Source organism: Gavialis gangeticus, unplaced genomic scaffold (genome assembly GCF_001723915.1).
Source record: "Gavialis gangeticus isolate Ggan-Ray unplaced genomic scaffold, GavGan_comp1, whole genome shotgun sequence".
Classification (NCBI taxonomy): Eukaryota; Metazoa; Chordata; order Crocodylia; family Gavialidae; genus Gavialis; species Gavialis gangeticus.
In genome coordinates this window covers 8,559,320-8,572,776 of record NW_017729009.1, presented here as the reverse complement: position 1 = coordinate 8,572,776, position 13,457 = coordinate 8,559,320, and the positions used below count along the sequence as shown (strand labels likewise).

The window sequence follows — 13,457 nt, the reverse complement described above, 5'->3', positions numbered from 1 at the left end:
CCATAGGGCGGGGTGAGCTGTCCCAGCTTTGCAGGACATTGCCTCCCAGTCCCGTGGAGATTGAGGCAGTCTTCAGCTCCATGGGGTTGGGAGGCAGTTGACTGGTAACTGGCAGTTCTCCCAGCCCTGTGGAGATCAAGACCAGCCCCTGTGCTCTCTGCCAGCCGAAAGCTGGAGCTCCCCCTAGCTGCTGCAGGAGGGATCAGCCCCAGACTGAACTGCTTCTGTCGGGAGCAAAATTGCTTGTTCAGATATATGCGGGGGCTCTGTTTAATGTGCATTAATTGCACGTGTAGACGTGCCCGCTAGGTTCTATTCCTGGCTCTGCCACTGACCTGGCCCTATATAACCTTCAGTGAGTCACCTCTTCTGTCTGTAGCCCTGCTTTTTTTTTCTGTGGAAAAGCACTATATAAGAACTAGATGTTGTTAATATTCTATGGTATATACAGTCCTCAACTACCTCAGCTTATTGGACTGGTTTATTGTATGGGGTATGATCAAAAACCCATTGAAGTCCATGAAAGTCTCCTTGGATCAGGCTCTATATTTGTATATTGGATAATCTATGGCTACAAAAATCCATTACAACATTGATTCTCTTTTATTTCTGGTTATTGCAGCTTTATTGCTTAATACTGACCAAGTTTTTCCTAAAGCCCATCATCTTACATTTGCATACAAGGAAATCTCATTAAACACATCATTTATCATTAAACTGTTGCCAAAGCAGCATGGGCTCTGTAAGAGAAGCTAACTAGGAAGTTGATTAAATGCAGCCAACAGTGAGCATGACTATAAAACATGTGGCCAATATTAGACAAACATACTGATGGGAATGTCTTTCTTTTGGGGGACCTTTTTGAAAAAAAAAAGGCGGGTAGGTGTTCTCTGCACAGAGAACTGGCATTGGGCTTGGAGGTACTGGAATATCAGGCTGGCCCCAGCGGGGCCAGAGTCAGCCCTGACACCCTCTTCTTCCAGCCAAAAATGCTTTATCTTAGCCAAATGGCCAAGATGCTGATGGAAACCTTCCCCCAATCTCCCCTTAAAAAAATGTGCAGGTGGTACCCTCCACAGGAAGCAGCATCAGGCATGGAGGTACTACAATACCAGGCTGGTCAGGAAGACTATAACTAGCCTTTACATTCTCCCTTTGGGGGCCAGAAGTGCTTGATTTTAGCCAAAAGGCATAGGCTAGTGCAGGCTGCCTTGATAAGATGTAATGCCCATTGTGTTCTGTCCCTCTCAGTGCTGGCTCTTTCACGTCATGGTGAACCACTACATCGGATACATTTCAACTTCCTCTTCACTCCCACAGCTGAGTTGTATCTTTCCCGTTTCAAATGATTTCTGTTTCTTGACCAGTCTTAAATGTCTGGCAAATATCACCAAACAGGGCCCCGAACAATTCACTCAGAATCCCTCTGTTATCCCCTCTTTGGCCTGTTGTATATGATTAATGTGGCCCCCACCCTAATCGAGGTGGAGGTGGGCCAGGTTGTCCTACACTTCACCTGCATATAAATTTTTGGAGGATCCCAGGACTCATGACAAGACCATCCAGTTCCAGTCGTGAGTGTGTGGTTAACTAGCACATGGATCCTTTGTGGGGGATGTCTGGAATGTACACAGATACTGATCAGTGCCAGTCTACAGGGTTACTATGACTTGGAACACTGTTGACTCTGCTGGGCCCAGCCCAATGAAATACATGGCAAATTGTGAACCTTTTGGCTTTGGACTAATATCATGTATAGAGGGGGCATGGGATAAGTTAAGGGTGTATGGAAAGATTGCATGTCTTTGTGACAAGGCAAGGCTGAGGGTGATGGTTGCATGGGAGCACAGGTGTGCAGTGCAGGTATTGTGTTGGGAAAGTGTATGATATAATGCCAGTGATATGATTTGGACTGTCAGGTGAGACATAGTGGCCACAGAACAGTTTTGGTAGAAATAATGCAATATATTTGCAAATAAAAAAAAATGCATTGTGGGAGTGTCTACATGTGCATTTATACTGGCTTAAATTTACTGTGCAATAAGTGGGAATAGGCCAGCATCTACACATGCAGGCATTAAAGCACATTAATGCTGTGTGTGGTCTGACTTGGACTAAAGTTGGTCCCAAGTCAGTCTACACACTCAATGTTACTGAGCAGTAAAGTGTCTACATGTGCATTACTGCGCAGTAATTAATTGGGCATAAATTTGATACCTGCATGAGGCAGGTATCAAATTTACATTCAGGCTGAGCAGGGACCACCTGCAGGCAGCTGCACTGATGTTGGTGGCAACGGCATGCCGAGCGGGCACTGCCCACAGGCAGCCACACTGACGTTGGTGGTGAAGGCGGGCCAAGCGGGGACCACCTGCAGGCAGCCGTGGAGGTGTTGGTGGCAAGGGGTGGGAGTGGCAAGCAGCGACTGCCCACAGACACCAGTGGCAGCACTGGCAGTGGCCAATCTCCAGGGAGGCACCCACCCACCTCCCGTACCCTCCCTATGCATCGCCTATGTAAATACCTGTGCTAAAACTTGCAGCAATTTCAAAAAAGGTAAAATGCATCAATTGTGGGATGAACTAATTTACTACAGGTATGCTTATTTTAAAGAAAGTATTTTCAAATTTGAGTCTCACATCCATGGGGTCAGGGAGAGAAGGGTCTGACAGCAAGGAGGGAAGAAGGAGCTGGATTTATTTTCTGTGCTGTAGCACTGGGAGGGGGACAAATTCAAGGCAAATCTCCAATAATTAGATTCTATACCTGGAAAATTATAACAAATTTATAAATTTTCCATATATAGAATCTAATTATTGGGGGGGTTATCTTATATTCAGGTTCAGCTTATATTTGAGTAAATATAGTATTTATCCTGAAAGAAACCTAGGTTTTCATTCCAAACTGCATAGTTTATCTGAGAGATAAAGCAGGGCTCAGTCCTTAAGAAAAACAGCTTGAGGGGTGAAATCTTCAAAAGCACAAATAGGTAATTCTGGTTTTCTTTACTTTGCAATATTCAGTTTCACTGCCTAGTACACTGATGATGTTATACCCATTAGAGCCACATCCCAACCCCGATGGAGCCAGTGGAGAGAAGCCCATTGACATCAGGGGGGTTGGGGTGAGGACCCTCTGTGGTGGTATTGCCAGTGTGTTAGGAAGAGAACAGTTGCTTGTAACCTTTTGAAATATATTTGAGCTGTTATTATCTGCCTCAGTAGTATATACAATTGCTGCAAAGGCATTTGCATTAAGACAGGAACTGCAAAAGGTTCAACATTGACTTGATTTTTCAGTGCTTTGTTCTTTTGTGGTCTGACACCAGCAAATGAATCTTCCTCAAATGGCATTGCACTGTGCAGTGGACTGAAACCCTCTTTCATCACAAGGCAAACTTGGGTCATTCGCAGCTACTGTAGTTTTCTGGAATGTAATCTACAGGAAGATGAAAGATACTTTATTCTTTCTAATGTGTGTCTAATTCTGTTTAGTTCCAGCATGAATAATTAAATGTTCATGTGCATTTATAAATGCCTGCATTTTAATTAAAAAGCAACCCTCCTTGAAAATTTAGGCAGCAAAAATGGTATCATGCTTACCAAAAAGGGAATGAATTATTTATGTGATACACTTTACTCTTTAAATTACTTAGATTTAATGTACTGTAGATGCACTCTGTATTGACAGAAATGCACCTTTGCTTTTTACTTAATCATCACAATTTTTTTTTAACAAGAACAAAAATATACAGTGCTGGCCCATCAAATATTTCTCTCTACTCGTCTGACATGGGGACACATTTCCTCCTATACTCTGGGACTATTATGTCACTACAAATGAGCTCTCACTTAACAGTGGCTATATTATTATTAGTATTATTAGTATTATTTGTATTGTGGTATTGCATAGAAAGATAAGTCAGAGGCTAAGATGCCTGTGCTGGACAAACACAACAAAAAGCCACTCTTTACTCCAAGAAATGTGTACTTTACAATCTAGGGGACAGAAAAAGCAATATTACAAACCTTAAGCATTCAGAAATCATCCAGCCACTAAATTGTGAGTTTATTTTTAAAATCATGGGAATTTTTAGTCCTTTTTATTTGCCATGAAAACTAGATACTTACTTTTAAAAAATGTAAGTTGTTTTATTTAACCATGTGACTCCAAGATCTGGCATTCGAAGATAAGTACTCAGTATTGTAAAATTCATGATTCAGCCACATGAGTTGGCTGTGCTGGAGAGGGCTGCATGCTTATAACATGTTTGGCAGGTAACATCATTTGTGTATGCTGGTAGTTTAAGGGCTGGCAAATAAAAATAGTAACTGACCAAATCACAGTCCTCTTCTAGAATGACAACTTTTTTGAATCAGGTGGATTTATATCCAGTAAAACTTACTGAGGTATGCACCAGACTGGCAATGGCAGGAACTCTAACCAAAAGAGCTTGTATGGCATTTAACTGGTGTGTAAGCTTTGGGCAGACTCTCTGTAGAGGGCTGAAGTGAGCCATCTCGGTATACTGTAAATACTATAGTATATGCTACTGGTGAGACAGGAACTTCATCACAGAATTTTCCCAGGTGGATGTAAATTTTTCCCACATGGATTGCATGCTCATAAAAGTAGTATGCAATTTTTTTCTATGAAGTAACTTAAACATTATTGATTTAAGGTTTGCCTGTTACTGTTTGCAAAAGTCTGCTGTTGTTTTGAAACTAGCACTGGATTTCTACATTGTGTGCCTCAACTTTCTGTTCCTGCTCAAGTGGGCTTCCTAGATGACGGCAGAAGACTTGCCAAGCTGCTTTTCTTAGCTTTCTAGGCTTCTTCTTTTCTTGCCCTTGTTAACGGCAGAGTTGTCAGATCTTTCAAGTTGCTGCCACTTAGTTCTGGGAATACTACCATTAATAATGCACAGGAGCCTGAAAGATATTTATTGTCCTTTAAAGTCAGTCCTTCAAGAACGGTTTTGTGTTAATAGACTGAGCTGCCAGCCTAAACTTTTCACTTATTGACTGAAAGGAATTTGTAATGAAAATTGAATTGACATTGACTTGTGCCGTTTGCAATATAATGGAAGTCCTGTTGGTTCAAATTCACCCGCTTTACAATTTTACTAACTCTGATTACTTTTGGGTGCTTTATTTTTAGGGGAATGCAGGCCCTGCGGTTTTCTGGCTTCTCCTATTTCTTCTAAACCATCCTGCAGCCATGGCAGCAGTTCAAGGTGAATTAGAAAAAGTACTTGGACACAGAGGACAAACAGTGAAACAGATGCATGGCATTAGCCAAGAGATGCTGGACAACACCCCTATTTTTGGTTAGTGCTCTTCTTTTGTGGATGTTGATGATCTACAGCATTTGACTTACAGCACTTACCCTCACATAACTGTACATATCAGTTAAAAATCTTTGGTAACGTAGGTTTTTTTTCCTATCTAAGAGGTTTTTTTAAGGCAATGATTGCACGTGCAAAATGTACCTCCAGTCACACCCCTAATTTGCCTGGGCAACAACTGTGTTTACTCACAAGCTCTCTCTACACATGAGCTGTCTGGGCTCCCATGCACAGCCGGGGCTGGGAGTTCTGTACCTGAGGGGGACTCTCTGCCCTGGCAGCACCCAGCAGTTGCGAACTCCCTGTGCATTGTGTGCACCATGAGAAACTGTTGGCTTCCTAGAGTGAAGCTGGGGTTTCCAGAGGCAGGGGGTCAGAATCGAGGCTGGCACAACACGCAGTTATGGCAATTGGACTATTTTCTCCTGTGCCATAACGTGTATTGTCTGGGACTGCTACATAGCTGAACTTGGATTTTGAATATGATGAAAAGGATTTTTTTGTAAGTTTGATCATATGCAGTTGACCTGTCATTAGAAATCTCACTCTTCAGTAACAAATTACTTGCCCCTTTCACTCATTCTTGGAGGAGAATATCAGGGAAAATCCTTGAAGACATGGCTACAGCTTGCATTGTCTCTCCTAGTCCAGGGTGCCCAGAAACGCAGGAAATGTGAAGCCCTCCAAGGTGTAAGCACCATTTGATAGCATGTTACATGGTAGAACTCTGCTTAGCAATTTGCTTTGTCTGGAAGGGAACAGTTACATCCATTATGCACCAGTGCAAAGTGAACAGTTTGCAGATTGCTCACTTCTGTTCACTGGATGCAGTAATTCTCTGCTTGGTTTTCCTTTTGCGCAGACAGTGTATTGAAAGAAACCCTGCGTTTGACAGCAGCCCCTTTTATCACCAGAGAAGTCCTAGAAGATGCATCTCTGAGACTGGCAGATGGCAGGGAGTACAGCCTGAGAAAGGGAGATAGGCTCTGCCTTTTTCCATATATAAGCCCTCAGATGGATGCAGATATCTATGAAGACCCTGAGGTAACGTTTTCTTTCTGAGTCTTAATTCTCATGACACCCTTCTTTGCTCTTTCTCCTCACAGTGCATACTGCACTGGTTTATTTAAAACTATTGAATAGAAAATATGATACTGTATTAACTATTCTTGAACCTAGATTTGGTTTCTTTCACATACCAGTTAGAGCTGATGCCACTTCAAGCTTGTCCTGTTTATAATCTGGTTGATGATGATGACAGGGGACTGGACTTGACCCCACGCAGCTGGTCCCTTCTAGTCTGTTCCCATGAAAGGCTCCAGACACCTGCATGAATATTTATCCAAGAGGTGCACTCATGTCAGGAAAAGATAGAACACTACCTTCATGTTAGACACTTAAGAATTAAAACAAAATATTAAGTGAGCATTTCCAGCAACAATATAGATTGCTTAAATTAGGTGGACTCTTCAAACAACCATAAATTTGGAAACTTGGAATTTTTTTATGTAACCGGAAGCAAGCTATGAATCTTCAAATTTTCATGTGAGGTTTTGTCTGGACAAATCTATAGCCTGGGTTACTGTGGAGAAAGCTAAATAGATAGAAATCCATGATCCACCAGTCAAATGGGACAAATGTAGCTTTGGCAGCAGTAGGCTGACTTTTTATATCCTGCAAATGTGACTTAGGGTTGACCTCCTAAGGACCACTAGTAGGCAAGATGAAGCCTAGGGAGTTCACTCCCTATGAGCTGTTGAGGCAGTAGCCTCTCTGCTGTGGCTGCCAGCGAGCTGCATCTGGTGTAGTGGTTCCTGCGTCTTCTGTGCAGCGGGGCTAAGCAGCTGGTCACCGAGTGGCCACCAGATGCTAACAGCACATGGTTCCCCCCAGCTGGAATTAGCATCCAATGTTTGGAGCAGTGTGAAGGATTTTGTAGATTCTCTTTTAATAAACACAGCTTTGATTTATGAGAACATTTTATCCCACGTTCCTTTCATCTGCTTCTCCCTGTTAAGTGATATTTTTCAAGGAACGCTTTTCTAACAAGAGGTGCTTTTTCTCTTTTTGTCCTCCAGAATCAGTGTTTTGGGAAAAGCTGGGAAGGTATGCAAACTTGAGCTCTAGACATGAAAATGTGGAAGCAATGGTATGTGAGGAGGAACACTAACTTGTTATGGCGACTGGAATTCCATTTTTCAGTTGCTATAACAACTTGATATAGTGCTTAAATATAGAAACATCTGTTACCCCTGTAGTCCCCCCTGCTAATTTTGTAACAAAGAAACAAGCTGGTTTTGCTTCCTCTCCATGGAACCTGCCATGGGCCAAAATGCCAGAAATGATACCAGCCTTGAAATAATGTAAATTCTGATAAATTCAGTTTATAAGCCAAGAGACCCAGTAATAACTGGTTAAATTACTGTGCTCCAGTCAGAGATGGTGTATGCAGAGTCTAAATGTTAGTTTAACTCAGCAAAACCTGATAACAGGTTAGTTTTAAAAGAAAAAAATCCTCAAGCAAAAAGAGAGAAAATTGACTCATTTTTCACACTAGTCACAACTCCTTTCTTGATGACAACAACAACTCAACACCTTTTGTCATAACTGGCTCTTCGACAAATTGTGCAGTTCCTAGTGCTATAGTTTTACAACTAGAAGAGATTCAAAGTTGGGGTAGGTAATGGACAAATCTTGATATCTTGAGGTCATGCTTATTGAAATCTGAGGTTAAGATTATTGCAGGCAAGAGTGTACCTAAGGCCATTATGCCAAGGAAGGATTCCATGAAAAATATCAGTGGAGTTAGTTTGCTGGTGGTTTGGTAGAGCCACCTGCATCTACAGACAAATTAAATATACTGGCTGCACCGAACAAAGCCTGTCTCCTTGATAGACAGCAGAGGTACATTTGCTAGAGCAGTGGAGGGAAATTTGCTCTGTTGCTGTAGTGCAGTTTTTGTTTTGTGGATAAACTGAAGATTTCAGTCTGCAGAACTGTCAGTTCAAAGACGTCTCAGCACTATGCAAGGCAAGCTGTTAGTTGTGCTTGGTTTTTTTTAATGTTTAGGCGCATTAACCAATAGTTCCTTCTTTATTCTAAAATGAAACTGCTTTTCTTTTGATGAAGTGGGTGGTGCTGAAGAATGTTGCCCAGGTTGCACAGATTTGTTGTTGCTTTGTACTTGATCAGAGCTTACAAGTGCCTCCAGGAGGAAGAGATTTGCGATTGTGGGTAGCTCTGAAGGCTTCAGTGAAATCCAGTGGTTCAAAGTTGAACTAGACAAATCCTGGTTAGAAATATAATAAATGAATGCCAGGCAAGTATTTAAAAGTGATGTTTAGCTCAACCAGAGTGCAAATCCTCAGCTGGTGAATGCTGTCACAGTCCTATTGGAGCCAGTGTCAACAGGAGCCAATGTTTATATCAGGTGGAGATTTCCTGCATTGACTTGATGTAAGAAATTAGTGGGAGAGGATCTGTGCTCTGTGTTGTATAGAATAAATGATTAAACTGGTCTCTCCTGGCCTTAAACTCTATGAATGTATGGGCGCATCTACAGCAATGTTGCTGGGGAAGTACTATGGAAGTTACCTTTGGAAGTACTAAAGCACAGTGCACTACATGTGGCTACCATGCAGTGTTATTAGGCTACTGTGCAGTAAGCATCTTGTGTAGATACACCCTGTATGTATTTTAGCCATTGACCTAGAAAATACTCAGTATTCACAGTTGTCTGCAGGCAATCAACCATTGGAGCAGGACAGATATGTGCATGACTTCAAATGCAAGAAGTGGGGAATGCGTGCTTGCTGTAGGAAACAGAGCCTCACATTCACTATTGGATGAGGTCACTGATGGCTGTCTGTTTCTTCGCATGATTCATAATGCCTAACTCTCTTCTGGTGCATGGAGGACACTCTTGAGTGTGTCTATTTGATAGGCAACCACGTTCCTAGGGTGTTGGCTTCTCCTACATGCTGTCATGAAATGTTGCTGTTTTTAGGGAAAAGAGCTCAAGTCCCTTGGAGCTCCATTTTATGTCCTGGCTGTGCTAATTTAGTAGACTAACTAGGAAAACAGAGGCCTCCAGAGGCTTCATGGATGGACAGTCGATGTTAGTTCCCTTCAACATTAATGGTCAAATTGCATTATATTCAAAGATATACAGAGTCTAACTTATTAAGAGAAAAAACAAAGCAAACCATTTCTTACTGTGTTAACATAGCCTCTTAAAACTGTATTGCTGAAGGCAGAGAGCACACGTTTTGAGGTTTAAAGATTCATAATAATAACCTTCCATGCCAACACCCCTTCTCCTTTTTCCTTTGTTGTCTATAGCAGGCTTCCTTAAAATACGAGAGCCCCCTCAACCTCCTAAAGGACTCCCTAGATGAGAGAAATTCCTCTCTGTTCTTTCCCATGGCATATAACCATGTTGACCCATATTCTTCAATCCTTGTTCAGGAAGTATGTCCATAGTGTACACTTTGGGCTCCACCTCCCTTCAGAATATCTTCCTACAGGCACATAAGGAGTCTGCAATGTTCTTTCTAAACTAGCAGTTCAGCTAATATCAGGAGAATACAGATATACAGCAAATAATCATTTCTGTGTTCAAAAACAGCTACCTGCTCTAGCAACATGTCCAATAACCGGTAGGTGGGGATTTGCTTTATTCTTTTTCAGAAATTCAAATATGACAGATTCCTCAATCCAGATGGCACAGAGAAAAAAGACTTCTATAAAAGAGGGACTAGACTCAAACATTACAACTTGCCATGGGGAGCAGGAATTAATACATGTATTGGAAAGTTCCATGCAATTAATAGCATCAAACAGTAAGTAACATAGAATGCCTACAGTATGGTTTTTATCCTGGCCATTTGTAATTTTAATGATGATAAACTCCTAGAAGATTATAGAAAATTAAAATTTTTTTGGTATTAAAAATCACCACATGCAATATTTACCTGGGGACTGTAGAATTTTGTTTGTGTTAAAATGTTGAGACCCATTCATAAAATTGGTGTCTACCCTTCAGTAAGTCAAAACTGTTTTAGAAATTAATTTTTAACTTTAGTATTTTTAACATCTAAGATGACAAATCTCCAGACTATGTAAATAGGTTATTTATGTCACATAGTGCCATACTGAAAGTGCTCCCAAGCTCATGACTGCTGTATAGTCATTGCTGCAGTTTCATATATCTACGTTACACATACAAAATGCATGAAAAAAACTATTTAGGTTGCAAAGTCAGGCATCCAAAAATTAGGAAATGCCAGAAATAAGATTGTCTGTACAACTTTAATTCAGTCCCCTCAGGCTTTGTGATGTAATCTTGAATCACAGGATTACATGCAATTTTTCCCTACTCTGATTCTCAGTAGCAGCTTGAACCATTTTTCCTGAAGTTTTCCAAAAACTTCAGACTGAGACACATTTGGCATGAACTATATCAGACTGCACAGTTAGAATTTGGCACTGGAGCAGACAGCCTAGAGAAGTTACAAAATTCCTTTCATTGGAGGCTTTGATGTGTTAGATGAACAGTTTTTCTGGGATTATTTAGCCAGACATCATCCTGCCTTGAAAAGCAGTTTAGACTGTGACCTCTAGAACAGAAACCAAAGGATACTCTGATGCTGATCTGACCATGTAATCTTTTTTTAAGGTTTGTTTTCCTCCTGTTATCCTGTTTTGACTTGGAACTGAAACATCCCAATTCAAGGATCCCAGAGTTTGACAAGGAAAGATATGGCTTTGGAATATTACAGCCAGAAGGTGATATCATGGTTCGATACAAGTTGAAAGCTTCATGAAAGAGCAATGGCTTCTCTTCCGTCATCCAGTTGTTCTCATCTGTGTTTAACTGTATCTTTTGTCTTACCACTGAACCAATTCTAAATCTCAGCTTTAGACTAGACTGGGGGGATAGTAGCAACTAGGACAAGGGTGGGCAAAATACAGCCTGTGGGCCATATCCAGCCAGCCAAATGATCCTATGTGGCCCACTGGCTGCCACGGGGAGCCTGAGGAGGAAGGGCTATGCCCAGCATCTCTTCACCACAGCTGGGGCCGAGCCAGACAGCGCAGCTTGCAGACTCCCCATGCGGGCCCAGGTGCTGGAGGCTGCAGTGACACAACTACACAGCACCAACGTGAAGCTGGGTTAGGGGAATGGATGCTGGAAGATGGAGTAGTCTGCACACTGTGGCCCAGCCTGGCACTGACTGCAACAGAATGAGCAGAACAGGGTGTAGCCCTTCCTCCTAAGGGTCTCAGCAATGGCTGGTGGGCCAGATAGGATCAGTTGGCATCTTCCTGCCACCCCCAGCCCTCAACAGCTCACCAAAACTCATTAAGTGGCCTGCTAGCCAAAATAATTGCCCACCCCTGAACTAGGATGATGACATAAAATTTAGCACCTTCCATTTTTCTGGCTTTGTAGCTGTGAGGCTACAGCTTTAATGCTACGTGATTGTAGCTAATAGAGCTACAACACTCCGCAAAGTATTTTTAGTAATTAAACACTAGATACTCTTAGTGAACTTTGCATCATGAAAGCAAATTTTAAGGTAAAATCTAGCTGTCAGACTCTATAGCGTGTAACTCTCAATTAACTTTGCACGTTCGTTCAAATCCTTGGGTACTGGGTGACTAAATATAGGCAGCAGAAATATGAGCTCAAGTTTACAGAGGCCTAGATTTTATTCCTGAGTAGCTGAGCCCTGGTGTCCAGGCAGAGGGTTGGTATTCCTTGACAGCCACATAATGAGAGAGACCTAGAGGAAGATACTTTTGAGTGACTCAGCATCACTAAATGGAGGGTGCTTTAACTGATCAACTGAGCTGCTGGAGGAAAAGAGCTATTCCAGATTCTAGATTTATAGCCCAGAGGATGGAGGGCCTGGAGGGAAGGTAGGAGAAGAGTAGTGGGAGGGTATTGAAAGGTGTCATTACATTTAGCTCTCCAGTTCTGCAGTTGTATGTAGCTAGGCCATCAGGCATACAATGAGAACACCCTTTAGGCTGGTGGATACTGAGGCTGTCAAGAGACTGTTGTTCCATGCTGCCTTTCTTCCACTTATGTTGGCAGCAGGGAGAAGCAAGGGAGATTTGGGAGAGGCCTGATATAGGAGTCTATACAGTGGCTCAGCACCAACAAAGGATTCCCCACTGTGGGTGTTGGGTGTGCTGTATTCTGTCACATTGGTGCAAAGCTGCTGCCCCATACTGGAGAATTTGGCTGTATTCTGTTATCCATATTCCAGTAGAAGATGCCTGGGTTAGAGTACTTGTGATTTACGCAACTAGAAGCTTCAGTCTCAAATTACAGTCTTGAACATTTGGAGCATAATGATAGAATTTGTGGGATATTTTCTAAATAGGATCTGCTTAATTTGCATCTGTTCCTCTCCCAAAATATTTGTGTAAAAGAATAAAGAAGAAACCTTTCTTTGGGTCGATTTTAAATTAAACTCGATTAATCGTTTTGTTTGTTAAATAAAAATACATGGACATTGACTGGTTTCAGAATGTTGTGCCAGTGATAAGATTTTTCAGTTCAGAAAACTCAGATATTATTGATTTGTGTATTTTATCAGGAGGAAGAGAGATGTTTACACACCTCTCCAGGAAGGCACACGATCCACACAGCATGTTCGAGTGCAGGTAGTCTTTTAGTTAGACAAAGAAACTGTGGTACAAGAATGTTAAAGTTGCAGTGCCTTGCACTCAAGGTTTGAAAATACCAGAATGACAGTACCCTATGCTAGCTTGATTCAGCCCATTTACACATATGCAATGCATTAGGATACAGTTTATAATTTACACGTTCACATATTATTTAAAACTAAGTGTTCCCCTCAAGTCATTGTGACTGAAGTTGAAACCAAACTTTTTATTACAAAATGCCACTCTTGTTTTTTATTGCTTTGAAACAAAAAATAGCCTTAAAAATCTCACTTTTACAATAGAGGCTTATTTAAAACACTCTGCTTCTGTGTGTCTTGGGGCTATTTACCACTTCAACTAAAATAACACATTATCATAGTTGGGATGCTTTTCTTTAGACTGATCTGTATTTGCAATATACATTCCATCT

General features: G+C 41.6%; 1 protein-coding gene across 1 annotated transcript in view; it reads left to right on the top strand.

Annotated features, from left to right (window-relative positions):
• Positions 1-12,877, top strand: part of PTGIS (prostaglandin I2 synthase) — a 35,385-nt gene extending 22,508 nt beyond the window's left edge. Inside the window, exons 7-10 of the mRNA XM_019509898.1 lie at positions 5,161-5,329; positions 6,210-6,391; positions 10,037-10,188; positions 11,025-12,877. Coding sequence (XP_019365443.1) covers positions 5,161-5,329; positions 6,210-6,391; positions 10,037-10,188; positions 11,025-11,172 — 651 coding nt within the window. The 3' untranslated portion in view covers positions 11,173-12,877. The remainder of the gene's footprint in view (positions 1-5,160; positions 5,330-6,209; positions 6,392-10,036; positions 10,189-11,024) is intronic.
• The last annotated feature ends 580 nt before the right edge of the window (positions 12,878-13,457 follow it).